Source organism: Conger conger, chromosome 14 (assembly GCF_963514075.1).
Source record: "Conger conger chromosome 14, fConCon1.1, whole genome shotgun sequence".
In the NCBI taxonomy this organism is placed as follows: Eukaryota; Metazoa; Chordata; class Actinopteri; order Anguilliformes; family Congridae; genus Conger; species Conger conger.
This window is the reverse complement of record NC_083773.1, coordinates 36,624,228-36,650,647: the sequence shown is the minus strand read 5'-3', so window position 1 is coordinate 36,650,647 and position 26,420 is coordinate 36,624,228. Positions and strand designations below refer to the sequence as shown.

At 43.3% G+C, this 26,420-nt stretch overlaps 1 protein-coding gene across 1 annotated transcript in view; it reads left to right on the top strand.

The window, feature by feature from the left end:
- ptprt (protein tyrosine phosphatase receptor type T) overlaps positions 1 to 26,420 on the top strand; it is a 323,151-nt gene that overhangs the window by 266,183 nt on the left and 30,548 nt on the right. The window contains exons 21-26 of the mRNA XM_061219124.1: positions 4,404 to 4,491; positions 16,556 to 16,632; positions 18,600 to 18,636; positions 19,051 to 19,148; positions 20,210 to 20,326; positions 21,855 to 22,009. Of these exons, the coding sequence (XP_061075108.1) occupies positions 4,404 to 4,491; positions 16,556 to 16,632; positions 18,600 to 18,636; positions 19,051 to 19,148; positions 20,210 to 20,326; positions 21,855 to 22,009 (572 nt within the window). The remainder of the gene's footprint in view (positions 1 to 4,403; positions 4,492 to 16,555; positions 16,633 to 18,599; positions 18,637 to 19,050; positions 19,149 to 20,209; positions 20,327 to 21,854; positions 22,010 to 26,420) is intronic.

Genomic DNA, 26,420 nt, shown 5'->3' with positions numbered 1-26,420 from the left:
TGTTTTACGAACAAACGGCCTCGAGCGGTTCACGCTGGCCCTCGCCGCGGTCTTGCGGTGGGCTTAACTCCGCACGTAGCCCTCTCGAAATGGAGACGGGAAAAGCTGTTAGAACGTGATACACAAACATCCTTTATTACTTAGGTTTTTTTTTTTTGCTCTCGTCTTCGGTCGTAGTGGAGACAAAAACCATAAAGCGCGGCGGTATCCGGGGGTTATTTCTGCAGATTAGCCGCTGTATGCTGTGAGCTGAAGTGCTGTGGTTTTCTGTTTTGAAAAAAAAAAAACATTTCTACAGATTTGTAATTCCCCTTTCTTTCTCGATAGGGACACGGAATGACTTTATTTGTATATCCGGATTTGAACACTCATAGGCATTCTTCGCCCCTTTGGGTTCCCGGCGTTACTGCCGTTATCGGACACGCGGCTGCCTCTGTTTTTACACCCCCCGTGTTCTCTGTTTATGAGCGCTGGTGTTTACTCTGCCAACGAAAGACAAGAAAACTCTACCGGGCGTTCTGTGCGAAGCCAGACAAATTTAAGAGAGTGGTTAATGTCAGCTGGATCTGTTCCCTGGCTCTTTAAAGTCTTTTGTTTTTCTAGTGACTTGCAGGTTGGGTTAAATCTCACATTTTGGCGTCCCCATGTTGGCTGTTAGGTTGGATTACATTTCATATCTTGCAGTCTCCATGTTGGCTGTTGGGTTGGGTTAATTTTTTTTGGGTTGCTCACGTTGGCTGTTAAGATTTGTTAAATATCACAATTTGGGGTCCCCATGTTGGCTGTTGGGCTGCAGATAATCAATTATATATCTCAAATTTGTGTGGGAATTTATTTTAAGAACGTGGCTGCAGTCTTGGCATTCAACACGCGGTGGTAAGGCTTCGTGCTAACCATGGCGATTCGTGCTAACTGTGGAGGTTCGTGCTAACCGTGGCAGTTCGTGCTAACTCAAAGTCATGGCAGAGTTGCCCTGCAAGTGAAGCCTGCAGCCTTCGGGTATCAGCGTTAGCATAACAAACGGCTACACGCCGCCACATCACTCAGCCCACAGCCGTCACACCACTTCGGCCTTGCCAGCCACTCTGATTTTTTTGTGCGGGTCAAAACACAACATTCATTTTAAATGTTGCCATATCAAAACCCCTTTTTAAATGAAAACCCCTTGACAAAGTTGCCCTTTGCATCTGTTGCAGTTATATTCGGACATACTTGCGTCAGAAGCCTAGTCATTTATAAGTTCAATTAATGGTAAAGGTACCTGGGTCAAATATGTAATTGTTTTTGATTCAAATACTTTTCTGCACTCGATTGATACTGTCCCCTAATTCATTTGAGGCAACCAAGAGGACCAGAAGGTGGGGGCACTTGTTGAGAGTATTTCATTAGTTCCCATACACCAAACAAGTTTAATAACGCAGAGAAAATAATTTCAATGCAACACAATTACGTATTTGACCCAGGTCTGAAAGGAACTGAAGTTTGTTCGATGAAATTTGCTTGTTCTAGTAATTTATTTATTTTCTGCAGAGTAAGAGTAAGCTTCTATTTAACGTTATGTAACGTTCTGAAGCTCCTGCCCTCCTCTGTTCTTCCATAAATCACCCAGCTTTTCTCCCCACATGTTCATCTGTGTAGCCAGTTTGCCTATTTTGGGAGTGACAGATGAGTGCAATCCTCCCTCCTGTTCTGTAGAGTGCAGTGGGAGGGAGAAAAGCGAGAGAGGGAAGGAAAAAAGATTGAAAAGAAATTCCAGAGCAATTCAAAGGCGTTTTTTAAAATGGAGGATGAAAATGTGTTGAACCTGCATTCTGGAAAAAGGTCCTCTCAGGAGAGCGTGCGTTTTTGGCGGTTGGCCCCGGCGACTTTAAGGTTGACTGACGGACAGGGCAGTGGAGGCTGGCGGAAGTGGGTCAGGCTCGCTCCTGATGAATCTGCGTGCTGCGACACAGCTTAGCCGCGTCTCCTTCAGTGGACGCTAAAGGACAATCCGGCATAAATTAGCCACCGGTGACAGAGCTGTCTGTGCTGTTTTTGTGTGGGACCTCCATATGGGCCCCCTTCTGAACACACGCACGCTCGGCAGCTCGACTGTGCGCAAGGGCATTGGCCCAGATTCAGGCAACATTCCTCCCTTTGCCTCACGAATACCGCAAGACCCCGCTGTAAGGCAATAAGCAGGGTCAGGAAAAATTAAACGACGAAAAATGCGGGGTCCTGTTATTGTGAGGTTAATTAAATATATATCTTTTTCCAATCACTTTTATCAGGTTCACAGATAAACTTCTGTCTTAACAATTCAACGCAAAACACAGGCACAGTTATCATTTTCTAAAGAAATGATCATTTTAGTGGAACAGAAAGCAGCTTCTGCACTTTATTTTGCAGGCTGTTAGTTACCTAGCATTTACGGGGTAAATGCACAGCTGCTTGTGTAATTATTAGGATACTACATTGATTTCAGATTTAAGTACTATGAAAGAAGTGCCATGAAACAAACTTGTTAAACACTATGAAAATACGTTTTCAAGTCAATTTCATAGTACTTACCTCTGAAATCAATTACACATAAGTCGCTGGTAAAACCAAAACATAAGTCAATCACAACAAGTATTTTAGTACTTATATTGAGATATTAGTTAGAAGTTAGAAATCTTTTTTTGCCAAATAAAAAAATATATTGCCATTGAGCTCAAGACTCATTTCAATATTTGCCAATGGAACGCTTAAGTCAAGTAATTTTCTGCAGTGTGGGAGATGCCGGTCAGCCATTTTGTTGCAGAATGCTCAGCCCAGGCCTGCCAAGGTGGAGGGAGGGGGTTTATTGAGGGCGGAGGGACTGGGGATAATTAGGGGTCCAGAAGGAGGAAGCTATTTTGGAATTATTTTTCAGACACCCGGGGCCTCCCCACTCTTGGTGGTAAGTGCAGTGGGATCTCTCCTTGCCATAGTGAGTCAGGATTGGAGATTTAGATGTTGTTCAGTGCCTCAGTTTATCATCTCCACTGACCCTAATGAGCACTTTATTGCTCTGTTTACGCTGGCTGTTTAAAGTCAGCTAAATAAGATATTCATCCATAGGCAGTTCTGTTTTAATGCTCATCTGTACAATGTTGCATGTTTCATTTTCACTGGACTTTGCAGTTTCTGTATGGTATGCAGTATTCACAGAAATAAAAGGATCTTCTAGCCTATCTCTGCCAGAATAACAGAGAGTACTGCTACTGGAGGTCTGAGTAAAAAATCTAATTAAAAGAACAAATGCTTTTCTGCTGTATAAGTGTGTGTGTGTGTGTGTGTGTGTGTGTGTGTGTGTGTGTGTGTGTGTGTGTGTGTGTGTGTGTGTGTGTGTGTGTGAGAGTGTGTGTGCGTGTGTGTGTGTGTGTATGTGTATGTGCATGTGCATGTGTGTTTGTGTGTGTCATGTCAGAATGAAACGAGACTAATCGTAAAAAAATAGCATGTATGTATGTCTAAAAGCTAAATAGCACATTATTAAGCCTGTTCTTTAAAACCCCCAGTCTTTATGCCTCCACTAAGTATCCTACATAGTATGTGTTGTCCTGTGAGCTCACTGCAGTAGCATCCCATCTAGGCTGTGATGGCATTGCCAAATGTGTGTGACAGGTGCAGGTGCATCATTGCAGAATGTGTGACTGGTATGATGTCATTGCTATTTGAGTATGATGATTTACAACTTTGGTGCTCGCGTACCAGGCAGGTAAGGGATCAGCCCCTGTATATATTCAATCACTTATCAAGACCTATACCCCAGCAAGACCCCTCCGTTCTGCCACTTCATGCCGTCTGGTGCCTCCTCCTCGCCCCACCTGCACTTCTTGCTCACGACTGCTGTCTGTCCCACGGTGGTGGAATGACCTCCCGGTGGATGTCAGAACGGCAGAGTCTCTGACCTCTTTCAAGCAAAGACTGAAGACTCATCTCTTCAGGCTACACCTTTCCCTCCCTAACTCACCACCATGATTAGCCTTATATATGCCATAGACTGTAATGGCCCTTATATAGTTGTATAGATATTGTTGTTTTTTGTATTAGCTATTGTATTGTTGTACTCGGGGTATTCTAGCTGCCAACTGTGGTATGCTAGTTTGGAAGTTGATTGTACTCTTCAAGGGTTCTGAATATCTGTATGTTTACACTAGGACTCGGAACTGTACTGTCCTCTCAGGTTCTCTTCGCACTTGTACTTGCGTTTGATCTGCACTTCGTTGTATGTCACTCTGGATAAGAGTGTCTGCTAAATGCCTTGTAATGTAATGTCATTGCAGAATGTGTGACAAGTGTGATGTCATTGCAGAATGTGACAGGTGTGATGTCATTGCAGAATGTGTGACGGGTGTGATGTCATTGCAGAATGTGTGACAGGAGTGATGTCATTGCAGGGGCTGGCAGAAGGGCAGACGGCTCCCTGGGAAACTGCTAAAAAAGATGAAAATCGCAACAAGAACCGATATGGAAATATCATCGCTTGTGAGTACTGCAATTGCACAGTGACCTACACACACACACACAGACACAAACACAGACACAGACACACACACAGGATAGTTTGTGACACAGACTGGCTTATTAAAGGAGGCCATGCGTTTGTGGTCATGCAGTCAGCACAGTGCACAGTGCTGTTTTCAGCTGTGGGAATGACACTACCTGCCGTCGCTGCAGGAGGTCAAAGCTGTGGAGGTTCACATAGCATCCTGCAGCTCTTCAGCTCACTCATGAGGCTCTACAGAAATTATTGGAGGAAAGAAAAAACTTGATGTGAGTGTAATATGGTGCATGTCTGGAGGATTAAACTTCTTTCTAGCAAAGCTTTATTATTATTGAGCTGCAGAAAGAGCTGGGCTGTGGTCTGAAACTAATGTACACCCAGGTCACCTGTCTGGGGGTTCCCGCAATCTCTTTAGCTTTCATTTCGAAACCCGAGACGAAGAACCTACACTGCAAAGAAAAGCCTATCTTAAGCATTTTGGCCTTATAATAACACTTAAGTACAAAATATTAGCTGGTTTTAAGTCACTGTTTGCTTGCCATGTGATATTTTCTTTCCCCAATGGGTAATCTTGAAATGGGTCAAACTGTCTCACCTCATTGGCAATATATTTGTCTGGAAATAATGGAAATAAGTCCAAATAAAACAAAAATACTTGTTTGTAATGCATAGGCTATACATTTTTCAAAGTAACTAGGTCAGCATTTGAGAGAGAGGAATGTGTATCAGGGCAAAAGTGCTCTAGTTTAGCATGAAGTAAATGCAGAAGAGAATCTTTAAGATTTACAAAGTGACGTGACCAAACAAACCACTAATTAATAGTCTACTGTTGCGGTATGTTTTTCTTTCATCTCCTTGTTAGAACTTAATTTTGTTAAAAGTTAAAAGTTGCTTAATTTTGTTAAGTTAAAAGTTGCTTATGTATCCATAGAAACACATTTTTGTTTTCAGAATTCTATCAGAACTAGTTATTTGCTTGCATAATATTGGATTTGTGTGTTTTAAGAGAGAAAGTTTGCCAAGCATAACCTTCTTACATTTAAGCACATATATTCAGCTAAACACTTCTAAGCTATTACTAAGCACCAGTTGGATGTGTTAGGCCTCATGAAATGAAAACATAATGCCACCGCAATCATTGCGATCGACAAAATCCGCATTAGCTGTGGTCCTTCCGTTACCATGAGAACCAGACCTCCGCAATAGCACAATCAGACTCCATGGGAGGTAAATAATTGGACTTGTCACGCCGCTCGTGCAGAACCATATTTCTTAGATGTATGTTCGTGAAATCAAACAGGATTATGTACAGGGTTCAGACCCGTTTCCTTTGGCTGCTCTTGTGTCGGTTAGTTTTTTCTTCAGTTGTCTTATCAGCAACTCCAACGGGTAGTTGCCTTATGCCAAGCGTAGGTTTATTCCAGGTGGAAGCCGTCCAAGGTCGTGGTCTCGGCCCCTACAGTTTTGGTTGTACCAGCGGGTGTCAAAGAGATGGAATATTTGCGGGGACAGCAGGTGGGAAGCGTGGTTGGGTGGGTGTCGGATTCGGCGGTCTGCCAGGAGGCTGGAAGAGTCCGCTGAGACAGCTGTCCGCTGGTGCCATCACCACCGTGTGCTGAAACGAAGCGGGGGATTCACTGATACTGGCCAGGTGCCAGCGAGAGACTATGGCATCTCACCCTACACCTAATAAAACATACTGTAAAAGTAAACCGCTCTTCAATTAACATTGCTTTGTTCAGACACAGTGGAGGGGAAAAATATTGATTGTTTTGAAGTTTCATTTCCATTTTGTGAGTCAATTCTATCCCCTGGTTGCAGGCAAGCTGAAGTACAAAGGTAGACGATACACAGGTGGCAGCCCCACTAGTGCTGGTTTTAACATCCATCAATTAAACCTGGGGTATGTTTGGTATGCAGCTATAAACCCCTTTTAATAATGGATGCTCATGAAAGTTGTACTGCTCCCACACTGCATAGGCCTACGCGTTAAGAAATGCAGTGTTCTCCTTCCAATTCCGGTTGCGGTAGGCTATCATCTCCGCGTAATAAAAGCAGTTAATGGAAATTCTCAAAAGTCTGAGGAGATGGCGCTGTGCCGTTTAGTTAAAGCAGGTCCATTATCTGGCTCACACATTTCATTTCAGTGAAATGCAGTTAAATACGTCTTGTAGCGAGAGTTTATTGACAGGTGCAAGGCCAACCGCCATCAGGATAGACTGCACCGTGACCTGAGACGATTTGTACCAGTTATTCTGGATTTCACAACTGGTTCATTTGTAATATGGGTTTTTTCCCCACACCCCTTAGAGCTCCGCGTCCAGGTGACCGTGACCCTTTTAAATGAAATTGGTAGTGGTACCTGTGCTAGTTTTTTACATTACATTACATAGCATTACATTACATTACATTACATTACATTACATCACATCACATCACATCACATCACATCACATTAATGCCATTTGGCAGATGCTCTTATCCAGAGCGACGTACAATCGATTAAATGTTAGGGGTCGTTATGAAACAACGTTGACGTCCACAGCCCCCAGCGGAGATGTTCGTCACAAACACGCTTGATATGACTCACTAAGTTTTAATCAATACCACCTCTCACTCACCCTACTTGGACTACCACCCCCCCCCCACACACACACACACTCAAAACCCCACATCTGAATTAATTACCTGGGACAATTTATGGAATTAAAAGTAAAAAGATCGGAAAGTGCTGAGGATTACAGACATCTGTCTCACTTCGTTCCTTCAGTGCTTTTTTTTGCCGGCTGTGTAAACATAAACCCTCCCATATGCTCATTCATAATTCATAGTTCAGCAGACTGCTACCAAAATAAACAGACTTATTGCCCAACATTTACATATCACAGGGACAGAATTTCTGCAGCAAATTGCAAAGCTTTGCTTCCAACTCCATTGTTCAGTCTGCTCGTTTCAATTTTTTTCCGGCAAGGTGATTTATTTGTTTATTTATTTATTCTTGTTTATCTATTTATCTACTTCTTTATTTATTTATTTTACATTTTAATGACTCTGATTTCCCTCTTTGTATTCCTCTAGTCCCAAAGAGTGTTTTTCCTCCTCGTTCTGAATGAAGCACCTCAGTTTATTAGAGATAACCCTTTATCTTTGAGAAATAAAAGGAGAATTTGATTAATTTCAAAGGGAATATGACAGACACATGGTGGCTGGCTTATTGATATTTGAATGCACTGTGGGGGGATGTTATGTAGAGTTTGCCCTTGTAAGTATTTGAGGAGTACGGAGGTTTCCCTTGTGAGATTTTGTGAGGGAGTGGGGTTTGCCCTCACAAGTGCTTGTGAAAGAGTGGAGTTTGTCCTCACGAGTGTGTGTGTGAAAGAGTGGGGTTTGTCCTCACGAGTGTGTGTGTGAAAGAGTGGAGTTTGTCCTCATGAGCGTGTGTGTGAAAGAGTGGGGTTTGTCCTCACGAGTGTGTGTGTGAAAGAGTGGGGTTTGTCCTCATGAGTGTGTGTGTGAAAGAGAGAGTGGGGTTTGTCCTCACGAGTGTGTGTGTGAAAGAGTGGGGTTTGTCCTCACGAGTGTGTGTGAAAGAGAGAGTGGGGTTTGTCCTCACGAGTGTGTGTGAAAGAGTGGGGTTTGTCCTCACGAGTGTGTGTGAAAGAGTGGGGTTTGTCCACAAGGTTTTATTCAGAGAGGACAACTGGTACTATCTCAAGCACAAATAATTGCAGTGTCACTGTATCAATGGTGCTATATCAATCACAGCTAGATACAGTGGTGCTATATCAATCAGCCATTGGGCTAGATACTAGATACAGTGGTGTTGTAAGGATCACAGATAGATACAGTGGTGTTGTAAGGATCACAGATAGATACAGTGGTGCTGTGTGAATCACAGCTAGCTACAGTGGTGCTATATCAATCAAGGATCACAGATAGATACAGTGGTGTTGTAAGGATCACAGATAGATACAGTGGTATTGTAAGGATCACAGATAGATACAGTGGTGTTGTAAGGATCACAGATAGATACAGTGGTGTTGTAAGGATCACAGATAGATACAGTGGTGTTGTAAGAATCACAGATAGATACAGTGGTGTTGTAAGGATCACAGACAGATACAGTGGTGTTGTAAGAATCACAGATAGATACATTACATTGCATTACATTACATTATTGGCATTTGGCAGATGCTCTTATCCAGAGCGACGTACAGTTGATTTGACTAAGCAGGAGACAATCTTCCCCTGGAGCAATGCAGGGTTAAGGGCCTTGCTCAAGAGCCCAATGGCTGTGCGGATCTTATTGTGGCTACACTGGGATTTGAACCACCAACCTTGCGTGTTCCAGTCATTTAGCTTAACCACTACACTACAGGCCGCCCCCTCTCCTCTCCCCTACTCTTCTCTTCTCTTCTCAGCTAGATACAGTGGTGTTGTAAGGATCACAGATAGATACAGTGGTGTTGTAAGGATCACAGCTAGCTACAGTGGTGCTATATCAATCAAGGATCACAGATAGATACAGTGGTGTTGTAAGGATCACAGATAGATACAGTGGTGCTGTGTGAATCACAGCTAGCTACAGTGGTGCTATATCAATCAAGGATCACAGATAGATACAGTGGTGTTGTAAGGATCACAGATAGGTACAGTGGGATTGTAAAGATCACAGATAGATACAGTGGCGTTGTAAGGATCACAGATAGATACAGTGGTGTTGTAAGGATCACAGATAGATACAGTGATGTTGTAAGGATCACAGATAGATACAGTGGTGTTATAAGGATCACAGATAGATACAGTGGTGTTGTAGGGATCACAGCTAGATACAGTGGTGCTATATCAATCAAGGATCACAGATAGATACAGTGGTGTTTTAAGGATCACAGATCGATACAGTGGTGTTGTAAGGATCACAGATAGATACAGTGGTGTTGTAAGGATCACAGATAGATACAGTGGTGTTGTAAGAATCACAGATAGATACAGTGGTGTTGTAAGGATCACAGACAGATACAGTGGTGTTGTAAGAATCACAGATAGATACATTACATTGCATTACATTACATTATTGGCATTTGGCAGATGCTCTTATCCAGAGCGACATACAGTTGATTTGACTAAGCAGGAGACAATCTTCCCCTGGAGCAATGCAGGGTTAAGGGCCTTGCTCAAGAGCCCAATGGCTGTGCGGATCTTATTGTGGCTACACTGGGATTTGAACCACCAACCTTGCGTGTTCCAGTCATTTAGCTTAACCACTACACTACAGGCCGCCCCCTCTCCTCTCCCCTACTCTTTTCTTCTCTTCTCTTCTCAGCTAGATACAGTGGTGTTGTAAGGATCACAGATAGATACAGTGGTGTTGGAAGGATCACAGATAGATACAGTGGTGTTGTAAGGATCACAGATAGATACAGTGGTGCTGTGTGAATCACAGCTAGCTACAGTGGTGCTATATCAATCAAGGATCACAGATAGATACAGTGGTGTTGTAAGGATCACAGATAGGTACAGTGGGATTGTAAAGATCACAGATAGATACAGTGGCGTTGTAAGGATCACAGATAGATACAGTGGTGTTGTAAGGATCACAGATAGATACAGTGATGTTGTAAGGATCACAGATAGATACAGTGGTGTTATAAGGATCACAGATAGATACAGTGGTGTTTGTAGGGATCACAGCTAGATACAGTGGTGCTATATCAATCAAGGATCACAGATAGATACAGTGGTGCTGTGTGAATCACAGCTAGCTACAGTGGTGCTATATCAATCAAGGATCACAGATAGATACAGTGGTGTTGTAAGGATCACAGATAGATACAGTGGTGTTGTAAGGATCACAGATAGATACAGTGGCGTTGTAAGGATCACAGATAGATACAGTGGTGCTGTGTGAATCACAGCTAGCTACAGTGGTGCTATATCAATCAAGGATCACAGATAGATACAGTGGTGTTGTAAGGATCACAGATCGATACAGTGGTATTGTAAAGATCACAGATAGATACAGTGGTGTTGTAAGGATCACAGATAGATCCAGTGATGTTATAAGGATCACAGATAGATACAGTGGTGCTATATTAATCAAGGATCACAGATAGATACAGTGTTGCTGTATGAATCACAGCTAGCTACAGTGGTGCTATATCAATCAAGGATCACAGATAGATACAGTGGTGTTGTAAGGATCACAGATAGATACAGTGGTATTGTAAAGATCACAGATAGATACAGTGGTGTTGTAAGGATCACAGATAGATACAGTGGTGTTGTAAGGATCACAGATAGATACAGTGATGTTATAAGGATCACAGATAGATACAGTGGTGTTATAAGGATCACAGATAGATACAGTGGTGCTGTGTGAATCACAGCTAGCTACAGTGGTGCTATATCAATCAAGGATCACAGATAGATACAGTGTTGCTGTATGAATCACAGCTAGCTACAGTGGTGCTATATCAATCAAGGATCACAGATAGATACAGTGGTGTTGTAAGGATCACAGCTAGATACAGTGGTGCTGTGTGAATCACAGCTAGCTACAGTGGTGTTATAAGGATCACAGATAGATACAGTGGTGTTGTAAGGATCACAGATAGATACAGTGGTGTTGTGTGAATCACAGCTAGCTACAGTGGTGCTATATCAATCAAGGATCACAGATAGATACAGTGGTGTTGTAAGGATCACAGATAGATACAGTGGTGTTGTAAGGATCACAGACAGATACAGTTAGCTACTGTGTTAGCCACTGCAGGCACTGCGAGAGTTCATATGTGATTCTGAATCGCAAGGTGTGTTTTATATTTCTTCTGAATGTACGGCCCATACAACCTCAGAGCCTTTCTAAGAGGCCATTATTCACTTCAGCGGACATTCACGGGAACGGAACGAATCCTTCGCCCTGCTCCGAGAAAGCCAGCTTTCCTCTCCGCGGCCTTGCATGCGCTCCATTGTCCCCCCCCCCGTCGATCGCGGCAGCGCTGATTCTATCAAGGTGTCAATATATTGTGCCCAATTGTGCAAAGTGTCACTCACACGCCGTGTTTTGACAGTTTCGTATTAATGCACGGAAGGGTTTCGGCGTGCCAGAACCGCGGCACAGCCAGAATAATAAGCGCGGCGGCTGTTCGTTTTCATTAGAAAGAACATGGGGCACCCGTCTCTCAGAAGACACACCGGTAGGCACCTCCTTTCATCTGGTGGATTGTGGGTACCCGTACGCGAGTACGCTCGCGCGTGTCAGGGAGGGAGCTTCTCTGCGAATTTCTCATATCCTAACTGGCATTAATTCACAGCACGTAAGTCATGCAGCTTCATACGGTCCCTTGAAGTCTTGCCGTTAAAATCCTCTGATGTATCGACCAAAGCCTCGCGATTAACATTCTGCAGACACTCTCACTTCTTCGTATTTACTGGATGCCTTTCTTTTCTTTTCTTTTTTTTTTTTCTTCCCCTGGCCCTAAGTTGACATAAAGGAAGAGTCACTCGCGGAAGCTCTGATTAAATTTTCACTGAGTAATGAAATTTCCGTATCATTGTGCTATTAAATCCGTGTTGGATTTGGTTAAAATATTATAGCGGCGAAATTAGCAGTGCGAATCTACGAGTCGGGACTAATAGGATCAATGTGATAGATGAGTTTGTGACCCTTATAGACAGAAAAGTGAAAAAAAACAGCTGTTATGAAAATGGGAAGCACAATGTTAATCAGAAAGTGTAGAATCCCCTCGTGGTGCTATTACCTCTCAGCAAATATACTTTCCTACACTAATCCCCTCTAGATGACAGTTGTCCAAACACCGGCTTCTTGCAGCAAATGGCCAGAGTAAACATTAAGGATTTTTTCCGGAAACCTACTGTATCTCCCAGGTACACCTCAGGGAAATGGCTGGCTAATCTCCTCGCTGTGGAACAGGATTAAAGAGTGGATCAGCTCCCAGCATGCATTGCAGTGCAAACAGCGGGAGGCAGCAGCATTCTGCTCATTTGATAGCGGAACCTTCCGGAGCATCAAGTTGCATTACCTCTTAAAGTACATAAAGCACTCTGCCAGCACAACACTTTATCCTGCTTGGATGTGCACTGGATTACAGGTGGACCAGACACACTTTGACGCGCACACACACACGCGCAAATACTCACATGCATGCACAGACACACACATATGCATAAATATGCACACGCCCACACACACACACACACACACACATACACATACAGATATGCACACACTCCCACAGACATACACTCATTCACGCACACACATGCACACACACTCACACACACACACACACACACACACATATATGCACACACACAGAACACACAGACTCGCGCACACACACACATATGCACACACATACATACACACACACACGTGCACAGACAAATTCACACACACACACACTCACACACACACAGAGGTTGTAAGGACAGTGCTTTGTGATGCTCTCAGCATAAAATAATTCAGATTAATCTTGCAACAGATGTTGAGCTATTGCAGGCTTAGTGCCGCAACTGCTTCATCTCCCAGCTCCAGAGTCTCAGGAGTAGCAACATGTTCAGGGTGAACTCAGCCTGAATGCAAGAGTCACATTCAAGGTCCCATATCGTCATTCTCATTGTATCAGTAACATTCAGTGTTAGAACAGTTCAGAGTGCCTGTAGATAGATTCTCACTCTGCCAGTAAAAATCAGATAATAGATTAAGAGTCAACTGTCTGCTGCCAAAAATCATTATTTAATACACTGCTCCTCATCTTAAGAACAGTTCATCTGGCCCATTTGTAAGCTTTTAGCTTAAGCCCAGAAAAAAGCAAATGTTCTGAACTAACCGTCCATGATGATATCACTCAGGTATGATGTCACTGGATGGATACAGAGCACTTAGTGAAGGCTGCAGTTGAGATCAATCTAAAACAAGGATCTGAACTATCTACACCTCAACCCTATCTCCCCATGTACTTAAAATGCCCACTTAAATTTGTTTTGCACTGCCCTTAAATAACACTGTATAAATATGTGGCAATACACACATCAGAGACATTATAATAATGGTTTTGGGAGTATACAATTCCTAACAACACTGCAGTCATTAAAATAATCCCTATTTGTGAATTTGTGTGTGTTTAAAAAACCAACTTCAAAATCAAACCAAAGGAGAAAGGTAGATGTAAAATCATAAATGTATCCAATTTATTCCAGGCAGTGCCTATTGCTGGTGTATTTTTCTGAGTATGGTGTAAAATCTGTTATTATTAAAAAGCCATTTTGATTCAAAATATGTGAAAGCTCATCTGAAACTATTAAAGTCTTTTTGATAACAATGTGTGAAACCGCTATAACTAATAGCCTCCTAATTACCGAATAATTATGAGAGCTAAATATGAGAGCTTTATCATAACAAGCCAGTTTGCTGCAGGCAGAGTCAACTGTACAAAGTTCATTTTGTCATGACCTGCTACAATTCAGATGAATTTAGTGGAGTAAATTGCACAATGCGCTGAAAGAGTGTGAATAAGCGAAATTCACCCCGACACTATAGCAAATGGATGTGTTAGAAGCATCAGTGATTTCTGAGTAGATGGAGTCTAAATTCTGCATGTATTTTATAAAAAGCCATTGTTCTTAGTAGCATACGTAGTGCCTGTATTCATTTATTTATTTATTTGTTCATTTGTTGAACCATTGTATATTTACAGTAATATGCTGCAATTAAAAAAAAAAAACTTAACATAACTGACACATCAAAATACAAATGATAGAAATGGAAGACCAGTCAATACGAGGACAAGATGGGATGAGGTGTCATATGGATTTTGGGGAGAAGCTGTACCTGCTTTAAATACAGACACAACTTTAATATTGCTGACTCTGTGTTCTATGGTTCTGTGAACAGGACATCAGTGACTGTATGCAGGACTCACTATGTGGGTACTTCTCTGGTGACTTTTGTAGACAGAGTAGCTACCATTTATATCTTTCCCTCAACCAAAAGGACCAGAAGGCAGGGTTTACACTTTCTGAGAGTATTTCATAGGTTCCAATACTCCAGACAAGCTCAGTAAAGCGAGTATTTAAATGTAAAACAATTATGTATTTGACCCATGTTGTTCAGGGGAGACTGATGCTCCTGTTAAATTAAATTGCGTGTTAATATAATGCATGTCCTCTGCTTACAGCAGAGAATCAGGTGCTGGAGGTTGTGTGCGAGTTAGCGGTCGCGAGGGGAAGCTTGCTTTTAATTGAATGCAACCGTAAACCACCAGTTTACCATTGATGGGGGTGTCGGTGAGCTGGTGGGCACCCACAAAGATATGCAAACACACACAATATATAATATTTCAGACAATCGTTTAAGTGTCATGGAATGAAATGGAGCTACTGCTTAGACCTGTGCACTGTAATGCCCTTCGTCCTGCGAATGAAAGAATGTAACAGAGACGGGTATGTGGGGGCTTGGACCCAAAATGCACGACTCAGACAAAAGGGGTGTAATAAAGTCCCGTCAGGGCTTTATTCAGGGAATGTCCAGAGAGCGTAGTCAAAAAACAAGCAATGTTCATACACGTAAAATCCAGCCAAAACCAAAGTACAGTACCGGTAATCGGTACAACATGCAAAAAGTCCAGTCACCAGGAAAGCTGTCAGCCGGGCAGAAGTACAGGCGGACGGTAGGCAGGCTCAGGGTTGATGACGGCGCAAGAGTCAAGACCGAAGTCTGCTTCAAGTCTGGGGCAAAAGCACAAAGACAGCAGGCAAAGTTGTGGTACAGGCAGGCAATGGTCAACAAAACAGAAGTCAATCATCTTTGGTCAATAAACAGGCTTGGATCGTAACAGGTAGACAATGACTTGACAAAAACCGCTCAAAAGTGCACTGACAAACAGGAGGCAACAATTTTGCAAAGACATGACATGGAACTGAGCTATATATGCAGGTGTAGACAGGTGTAGACAATTAGCTTGAGAGCAGCATGAGAATGGAAATCAGGTGTGGAGGATTGACAAGTTAACAAGATAATTAGTAATCGTTAGTAATTAACCTATCCTGCCCTAGCGTTAGTAAATGACATGCACAAGAAACGTAAGGTAACATCGTTAGAATGTTAGTCTTACCTAATCCTGATCTAGCGTTAGTAGATTAGTAGGTAGACAAGGGAAATTGAAACAATTAGGGAAGCGTGAGTGACAGAAAGGGAGAGAGATAAAAAGCATGAATGCAAGGTTTGCAGAAAGACACGAAAAAGTGTATGCTAAACAATGAACAGAACCACATAACATGAAACAACATAAACATAAATCGTGACATAACAGGGGCGGCCTGTAGCGTAGTGGTTAGGGTAAATGACTGGGACAGGGAAGGTTGGTGGTTCGAATCCCAGTGTAGGTACAATAAGATCTGCACAGCCGTTGGGCCCTTGAGCAAGGCCCTTAACCCTGCTTTGCTCCAGGGGAGGATTGTCTCCTGCTTAGTCTAATCAACTGTATAACTGGATAAGGGCATCTGCCAAATGCCAATAATGTAATGTAATGTGACAAGTTTGCCAAATATGACATGAATAAACTACATAACGTGGCAAGACAAGACTAACAATTAAATCACAACAACTAAACATGAACCATAACATGACCTGAAAATTAAACGTAACAAGTTGTAAGACTAGACTAACAAAATACGTGACATGACAATAATGTAACTAAGACAAGGACTAAACATGAAACATGACATGACAAACATGAAACGTGACAGTAACTTCAGACATGTAATGTTGTCTGTCTTATGGTTGGATGAATGTAACTTTAGACAGGCAGTGTTGTTTGTCTGTGATTGGGTGAATGCAGTGTTGTTTGTCTGTGATTGGGTAAATGTAACTTTAGACATGCAGTGTTGTTTGTCTGTGAATATGAATGTAACTTTAGACATGCAGTGTTGTTTGTCTGTGATTGGGTGAATGCAGTGTTGTCTGTCCTGTGATTGGGTAAATGTAACTTTAGACTTGCCTTTTGTGAATATTTGATCCCACAGATGATCACACGAGGGTGAGACTGCAGCTGCTGGACGGGGATCCACACTCAGACTATATCAACGCCAACTACATCGATGTGAGTACGGACTCATGCACACCAGAGCGCATGATGAGAACTGCCCATTCAGCACATCTAGAACATGAGAATACATTATGAGGAGAAAAAGCCATTCAGCACATCTAGAACATAAGAATACATAATGAGGAGAAAAAGGCATTCAGCCCATCTAGAACATAAGAATACATAATCAGGAGAAAAAGTCATTCAGCCTCTCTAGAACATAAGAATACATAATCAGGAGAAAAAGGCATTCAGCCTCTCTAGAACATAAGAATACATAATCAGGAGAAAAAGGCATTCAGCCTCTCTAGAACATAAGAATACATAATCAGGAGAAAAAGGCATTCAGCCGGCTCTGTTGCCTCTGGCATTCAGGCAGTGCTGTGAAAGAAGCTGTCCAGCGGTCTGAAGCCAATCATCATCCATATTCCACTGCTGTCATAGCTACAGCCTGTGACTTTATCTGACCTCTCACAGCAAATGTGTCTTCCAGGAGGACATGTTGTGACACCAGCTCAACAGTGCAATAATGTCTTTCTATTTTTAGTTCTGAAACACATTTCAGCCATGAGAATGGCCTTCTAAAGACATTTGATTTTCTGTGCCGCGTACTGTAGTTCATATTTGAGGCTGTGCCTTGTCAGTGTTACCTGAGTACACGGCTACCAGTAGTTTTTAACTCAAAAACAGGTGTGAACTCAAAAACAGGGTGTTCTTGATGTGAAGTTCATTGGACACACCCTGCGTGGAGTTACTTTTGTGTGGAAAATGACTCATTTTGGTGCTGAAATGTATGACCAGTGTGTAACAGAGTTTAGAAAGGCTTGATGCAGGCAGCACACTGTGATGCCATTTCCTGAGAAGTGCAGTCGTGTGTGCTTTCCACCCACTGCGGGTGCTTTGTGAATTACACATAATTCATAAAAATGTATTATACCAGTGCGGAATACATAAGTGCCGCTGTCCTTCTGTGTATTCTCCCCTAAACGTCTTAAGCGTTTTTTTAAAATCATTCATTTTGCAAGATCGACTACATCTGCCCAAACTTTACCTCCTAGCCCATGAGTAAGGTGTAAGTGGAGTGTGAGTGGGCACAGGTATGCCTTCAGAACAGCCGGCATCGCACACTGTAAAGTATTTTTGTCTTTTATCGAGACTTGTCTAATCTTATTCTTATTACTTTTTTCCTGAATAACACAAAAATATTGCCAACGCGGTAGGGAAGTTTAACTAATTTCAAGGTTTGCCAGTGGGGAACAAGCGAACAAGCAAAATTCTATTCTACTTGACAGAAAAGAACTACAAGATGAAAAGCGCTTGTTAAGACAGTCGATTCGCGGCGTAGAGAGGGGGTTAAACGAGGAAGGCGCGGTCTGCAGTTGGCAGAGGGCCCGGGTTTGGACCGGCCCCGATGAACCGGAGCCATGTAATCTAGAAAACCAGCCCCTGCTTCCAAGCGCGGGGCGAGGGACCGGGGCGGCGCGGAGAGGTCGTTTTCGGCCGGATAAAAGCGGCCGCACAATGGCCCGGCCGCCGTAATGACGCTGTCGCCCGGTCCCAAGCCCGTTGTACGGAGGGGCTTTTCTCCTAAACGGTCGGACCCCTGTGAAAGACGTCGGCCCAGGCGCTGGGAAACAGCTGCGTCTGTAATCATGTCACTGAGCCCGTTTCCCCGCTAATAAAACAATTACGGGGTCGGCGGCGCCAGCACCGCGCTGTAAAAACCCATCGCGCCGCCCGGGGTTCTGTCTCCGGGAGGCCGGGGCCGCTAATAGTTCATTTATATCGCGGCGGCTACGCGCTAATGAACGTTGCGTGTCATTTTTACACGCGACGCGGCCGAGCCGTCGGGTAAACCGCAGTTGTCACGACGTTTATTGAAACGGTAATTGAATGTCCTGTTTGCTTAGGGGTGTTTTTGCGCGGTCGGCGCGGAGGCCGTGATGTTAACCGCGTGTTTGTGCTCTCCCGCTGTGTCGCAGGGCTACCACAGACCGAGGCACTACATCGCCACTCAAGGTAATCAAACGCACCGGGAGGGAGGGTCAGGGGGCGGACTCGCCACGGTGGAACCAATCAGAAGATGTCCCTTGATAAAGGGGCGGGGGAGGGGGGTGGTTCATTAATCCTTTCAGTCCACCCAAATCCCAAGGTTTTGGCTTTGGTTGAGAAAGAAAATGTAGTCGGGTTTTAATAGGGGCTCAAAACAATAGCATTGCAGTCATTTTGATGGTATAAGGTTGGATTGAGAGTGCTATGTACCACATTTTACGGTCATTACACTTGAGAGCCATAGGCGCTCTTTGGACTGAAAGGGTTAAAGGGATAGAATACATGTGTAAAAAAATGACATTGTTTTTCCATCTCATTGAGTACTGTATATAACATCTAAATAAAATAAATGAAGTTTATAACTGTATAACTCTTCTCCAGGGCCGATGCAGGAGACTGTGAGGGACTTCTGGAGGATGATTTGGCAGGAGAATTCCGGCAGTATTGTCATGGTTACCAACCTGGTGGAAGTGGGCAGGGTAGGTCGATGTTGGTCAGTTGTTGCTGTTTTTTTTCCATATTGTTTCTATGATCGATTGTTGTTATCGCTACGCTTTGTAGCTGTCTACGATACATATTTTGAAATATGTCATGCCAATAAAACAGTTCTGAGACACCCCCCCCACCCCCCCAGGGAATCAGCTTGGTGTTTCCGAAACGACCTCAAACCTCAAGTTGCATATACACAAAAAGTGTAGTTTTGCTGCTCTCTTTGGCTCCAGAACTATTTTGTGTTCCGCGCGGTAAGGACCCCCGCCCCCCTTTCCTCCCCCAGCCCTACTTCATCCTGTTTATTTGCTTAAAACTACTTTGGTACAAACTTTCCAATTCAAGCACACCAGGCAAAGGAGACTCAATTTATTTTAAGATATTTCCGCTGGTTCCGATGCTTCTTTTAGAGGAGCCTCCATTTTGTTAGTTTTTTTGTAATAATATTGCTATCCGGGCATCACACTGTTTTCCATTTCCCAGAAATGCGGACCCTCGGCAGAGCTTTCCGTGGAGGAATTAATGTGTCTGTTGCCAAATAAACTAGACGGTGTAAAAAGCGCCATGCCCCTGGTGAGGTGAACTGGTTGGACCGTTATTGACTCCTGCTCACATTGGGTTAATGACATAGGCTGTAGTGACTGGCAGCCTTCATAGAACAGAATCCCATTATGTATTCTTTTTTTAAAATAAAGCAGGAATTGTAGTCACGCCATCGAGTCAATACTTCACATCTCAAGCCTTAACTTTCTTTGAAACGTTCCGTCCAAGATTCAGTCAACGTTTCTTTCCCTCAGCTCCGACTCTTAAATTGAGTTCTTTTTTTTCTTTTTTTTCCCGCAGACACAGTTCAGCGGGTTAGACAATCGGCAAACCCTAGTCATCAAAGAGTGCCGGCGCTGGAAAATAACTTTTAAGAGCACGGGGGGTGGGGGGGGGGGGTGGGGGGGGGGGTGGGGGGGGATGGAGCAGCGGTTAAGGCCGTGCGCGTTCGATCTGGACCGAGTTCTCCCGCTCCTCTTCACACCTCCGCTCTTTCGCCCCGGCCCAGGTGAAGTGCGTGAGGTACTGGCCCGACGAAACGGAGGTTTACGGAGACGTCAAGGTGACCCTGATGGAGACGGAGCCGCTGGCAGAGTACGTCATCCGGACCTTCACGGTGCAGAAGGTAAACTACGCCACCTGACGAACGAGTGTGTTGCCTCCCGCTTGCTGAGAAGCGTTCCTGGCACCGCGGTGCGCCTTAAATAATGTAAGCCCGGCTGTGCGTTTCAGCTCAAACGAGTCTGTCAGCCGTGTTTTTTGTTTTTTTTCTCCCCCTGTGGTTAAGGGGTTGTTCGCTGATCCGGGGAACGCTTTGTAATGAAAAACAAGGAAGTTTAGAGAGAGAGACAGAGAGAGAGAGCGGCAGTTCCCGTAATTGCACGGGCTATTAGGGGTCCGGGGCTGTGCGACAGGGCGCTTTTAGCCTGCGTCAAACCGGCCTCCACGCCGATGCGACGCCTTGACCTGGGAGTTTTCCGTATACTCGGAGAGCCCCGGGAATCCCAATTACCGCCCGACCGTCTGTGGTTCCCGCCGGGCTAGGGCCGCGCGAGTTAGCGGGTATCGCTGGTTGGAAACGGAGCGGGGCTAACAGGCTAGCTGAGTAACAGGAAGAACAGGAAGAAAGAGAGCCGAAAGCCTGAGAAACGCTATCAATTATGTGGTTGCGGGGGATTATTATTTTTTGAATGCACAGCTCGCCGCTGTATATAAAGAGAGATATCCGCTGCGGGTTCGGCGAGCGCAAACCCGCAGTCTGTACTGCTTATCTGACGTAGTTTAGCGCCGTTTTTTCTGATTTTGGCCTCGGTTTGCCTGCCGCTGTTAGCGACGAGACGTTAGCGACGAAATGGCCACCTCTCCATGTTTCTTGGCTTGTCCGTAATGGGCAGGTGGCGATTGGTGCCAATTTCTCTCAAACCCAAATTAGCAATTAGGCAGGGAGAGGGACTGTAGAAGGTCTGGAGGGAAAGCCGGGGATTGAACATCTGCTCTCGAGAGTCCTTGAGTTGCGAGGCTCCCAGTGCTTTTCTGCATATGTTTTCAGCCCTGGCCGTGGATGGTTCCGAAGTTAATATGTCGGTTTTTCCTTTATTCTTTTTTATTTTCTTTTTTATTTTATTTTTATTTTCTTTTTTTAAAGCTGTAGATACTTGACCTTGTATGGAGCGTGTGTTATATTTTAAACATATATTTCTATTTTCACCGCAGTGGGAAATTAATTTGTTACCCAGCATGTCGGCTCATCCTGCATTTCTCAATTTCAAACAAATGACGAATATTTCCTGAACACAATAGTGTGTGTGTGCGTGTGCATGTTCTCCGTTTGCGTGTGTCTGTTTGTGTTTGTGTGTGTGTGTGTTTGCTTGTGTGTTGGCGTTTTGTCTGTTTGTGTGTGTGCATTACATGTTTGCGTGTGTGTGTGTGTGTGTGTGTGTGTGTCTGTCTGTGTGTTTGTGTGTTTGCGTGTTTCTGTGTGTGTGTGTGTGAGTGTGTGTGTGTGTGCTTGTGCATTTGTGTGTGTCTGTTTGTCTGTGTGTGTGTGTGTGTGTGTGTGTATGGTCTCCTTACTGCATTGTTGTGTGTATGACATGTCCTCCATAAGTCATAAGTATCTGGTATGGTCAATACCAGTGTGTGCTTTCTCTCAGAAGGGCCACCATGAGATCCGGGAGATTCGGCAGTTCCACTTCACCAGCTGGCCCGACCACGGGGTGCCCTGCTACGCCACGGGCCTTCTGGGCTTTGTGCGCCAGGTCAAGTTCCTCAACCCCCCTGATGCCGGGCCCATCGTGGTCCACTGCAGGTACTGATAACGGCGCAATGATAGTGAATCATTTTAGCATCTGATAGTGAATCATTTCTGATCTGATAATGAGTCATTTTAGGATCTGATAGTGAGTCATTTTAGATTCTGACATTGAGTGATTTTAGGATCTGATAGTGAGTCTTTTTAATTTTTTATTAATGGCATCTTTTAGAATCTGACATTGAGTAATGACATTGAATGATTTTAGAATCTGACATTGAGTGATTTTAGAATCTGATAGTGAGTCATTTTAGGATCTGATGGTGAGTCATTTTAGATTCTGGCATTGAGTCATTTTAGGATCTGATGGTGAGTCATTTTAGATTCTGGCATTGAGTCATTTTAGGATTTGATGGTGAGTCATTTTAGATTCTGGCATTGAGTCATTTTAGGATCTGATGGTGAGTCATTTCAGATTCTGGCATTGAGTCATTTTAGGATATGAGAGTGGATCATTGCATGATTGTCTGGTCTCACTGCTTGCACAAAGATGGAAGCCACAATATTCCCTGTTCTGGTCTCATTAGCTAAATTGCTTTGGGGTTTGGTGGAGGGTGCTGTTAAATACTGTTAAATATTCTGTTTGAAGATTTTTGTTAAATACAAAACAGCTGATCACAATAAAAAGAGAGTGGATTATTGTTGGTTCTGATACTGGTTCTTGTAGGTTCTGATAGTGGTCTTTCAGCACACTTATCCCTGGTCATGGGTATGCACTTTGCACTTTGTTGTACGTCGCTCTGGATAAGAGCGTCTGCCAAATGCTATTAATATAATGTGATATGATGGATGATCATAGGGTCTGATACTGGATCATTGTTGGTTCTGATAGTGGATCGTTGTAGGTTCTGATAATGGATCATGGTAGATTCTGATAGTGGATATTCATAGGATCTGATAGTGGGTCTTGTAGGTTCTGATAGTGGATATTCATAAGATCTAATAGTGGGTCTTGTAGGTTATGATTGTGGATCATTGTAGTTTCTGATAGTGGATATTCATAAGATCTAATAGTGGGTCTTGTAGGTTGTATAGGTTGTAATAGTGGATCATTGTAGGATCTGATAGCAGATCTTGTAGGTTGTGATAGTGGATCATTGTAGGATCTGATAGCGGGTCTTGTGGGTTGTGATAATGGATCTTTGTAGGATCTGATAGCGGGTCTTATAGGTTGTGATAGTGGATCATTGTAGGATCTGATAGCGGGTCTTATAGGTTGTGATAGTGGATCATTGTAGGATCTGATAGCGGGTCTTATAGGTTGTGATAGTGGATCATTGCATGTGCAACAAGCAGATGATTGCTGGTGCTGGAAGCAGCAGGGGGCGGATCATTGATCGGGAGCTGGAGCTGAGAGGTCAGCACACAGCACATGGCCTCTAGCAAGAGAACACTTAATTCAGCACTCATAATCACAGCAATCCATACCATCAAGCATAAACAAAATTTATTAAAATACTTGTGGGGCATAGGAGCATCTCATTAACATTTAGAACCAGCTGTCACTGTGTGAATTAAATGAGCACTAAATCAATTTATTTATTTATTATGTAAATGCATATTTATGTATTATTATTTATTATTGGAAGAATATATTATTGTGTAAGAATATGTCATTAATATGAGTCATTGACATACTTATGAGTTATGAGACATTCTTCCCCTTCAGTTTGGTATTGAAGGTAAGCAAGAAAAGAGAAATGTTGTTTTAGCATCCTCAGTCCGGGAGAGCTATTGCGCATGTGTGCGTTTGTGCTGTATGACTTTGGCCTGTGGTTGAATGAACGAACGAGTGAGTGAATGAATTAAGGCTTTATTGATTTGTTACACGCGCAACAGTTACACCGAACAAACTATGAGCAACAACGACAGGACAGTACCGCAACAGCAAGGACGTCGGTATCAAAGCAAGACAAATGAACAACGAGGATCATCAACATTTCATAAACAACGTAAATTAACAACGACAATGAAAAATTAATAACTGCCTCGGTTCCTCTGGAGGTCTGGGAGGAGGGGCCGGGGGAGAGGGGGTATGGTTAATGTCCTTTGTTTTGTAAACTGATGGAAATTGGAATGAAAGTCCTTGGCGCTATAGCTGTCGTGTACATATGTGATCTGAACTCCCTCACTGGTGGAAGGGATCGTACAGTACGTGGAACGGAGGACAAACGTCCCGAATGATGTTATCGGTTTTCCAAACGCCTCTGCGATTGAAGACTGTTTGAATGTCCGGGCATTTTATTCCGCAGATTGTAGAAGTGTTATTTGTAAGCATTTATTTGTTTTTTATTTCTGTTGCCGAATGTGAGTGAACGGTATCTGCCAGGAAATCTGAAGGTTATTGGGCTTTTAATGAATGTTTGCTGAAACTTGAAGAGGATGTTATTGCTGGCATGAGAAGTTCTTACTTTTCTGAGTATATGTAGTTGTTGCCGTTCTTTGCCGAATGTTTCCTGTGTGTTTCCGCTCCAGTTGAGCTTATAGCCAGTGAACGCTCCAAGATACCTGTCAATCATTTGATCATCTACTGCATATGAACCAGTGCCTCTGAAGTCTGTTATCATTTCTTTAGTTTTTTTTTTTTTTTTAGGTGTTTAAGATTAAACAATGTTATTTGCTCAATTCTGAATATTTACAGACCGTATCCCTGTAATGATCTTCAGTGCGGTTGTTTGACATGAGCCCTATAATAGCTGTGGCATCCACAAGTCTGACAATGTGACAAGTTCATAAGGGGCAGTCAGCCATTTTGTGTAGATGGTGAATAAGACTGGGTAACTGAGGTAGGAGGCCCCTATTGATGATAATGGGGGAAGCAGAGGCTTTGTTGACAGATTGGGTGCGGTTACTGAGCTAAGCATCCATCCACTGCGTTCAGTTACCGTTGACAGTCGTCCTTGAGTTTTTGTAGCATGAGGGTAAAGTTTTACTGTATTGAATGCGGAGGGAAAACAGACAGAATACATGTGTATGTCTTCTGATCGGCTAGGTGTGCGGCTACCATAGGGATGAGAAAAAGACTGGACTGCAATGCCCCTTTATGAAAACACCACGGTCAATTCATTTAATTATGCTAGGGTACAAATAAAATAAATAAAGAAGAAACTTGCCAATACACGCACTATCGAACCAAGAACGACATCAAAACCCCACAAACAGAACCCCCCATACACAAAATTCTACAGAACGTATCAATATTTGAATTCGGTTTTTAGTATGCACAGTCAAACCTCAGGCGCACCAAGATAACCTTCACCATACATACTAAATGATTTTCTTTTGTAAGTCTGTCATTTTTATTATAAATTTGGATGAGAAAAAGAAGTGCCTCTTCAATGCCATGTTTGGCCTTGTAGGTGAATTGCAGCTAGTTGGCCGCCTATTTCTTTAATTAGAGAGGACAGCAAAATTTTATCCAAGCTTTTTATCAAAAGGGAGGTCAGGGCATTTGTACTTATTTTAGGTACTTGGTTTTCACAGTGAGGTGGGGGTGAGGTTGTGGATGATTAGAAATGTCCCTGGAATGCGGTACAGTTGGACACTGATTTACTGGGGCTTAATTTATTGAGTGCTCGTGTGACCAGGCGGAACTATCCGGAACTATCAGAGGGCTCTGGTGCAAAGATTGCTGAAGGGTGTCGAAGTGCGCCCCTGGATTTAATTTCAAGAAAAACTGATTTCTTGAAAGTTTCGCCGTTTCGTCACTAGCGATTTCCGCGCCAGGAGGCAATGCATTACCGTTCGCATTTCTCGCCATGCCTGTCGTGGACTATTGCCATGAAACTTACCTTCGATTTCATTTTTACATTTTAGTTTTATCTCCGTCTGCACTTTTCTCTTCTTCCCTCGCCAGTTGATTTCTGGTTACGATCCATTCTAATTGGGCAGTCCTCCTTTGTTCTAATTGGGCAGTTAAAACCTCCAATATGCGACGGATCATTGTTTATCGATTCCTTTGGTTCAACCAGGTTTCCTTAGAGCGTAATAGACAACCGTCCCTGTGCTTGCATGTGAATTTGGTGCGTGCCTGAAGTTTGGTGGATTGCTTAGGAAGCGAACGTGTGTTTCATGATGTCAGAAGCACATAGCACAAGCCTGGAACCTTTGTGTGTGGGTTCTGCCATGGTATGTTGGTAACACAGGCAGGCTGTAGTGTGCATAATGATCCCATGTGCAGTAAGGCTTCATGACTTTGTTGTACTTTGCACTTTGTTGTACGTCGCTCTGGATAAGAGCGTCTGCTAAATGCCACGTAATGTAATGTAATGTAATGACTATGTACATCTTTATAGTGTCTATTCAATTTCTGTACACATATACACATGCACACACATGCACAAACACATATACAGGCAATCATACAGACATATGCACAGACACACACACACACACTCACACACAGACA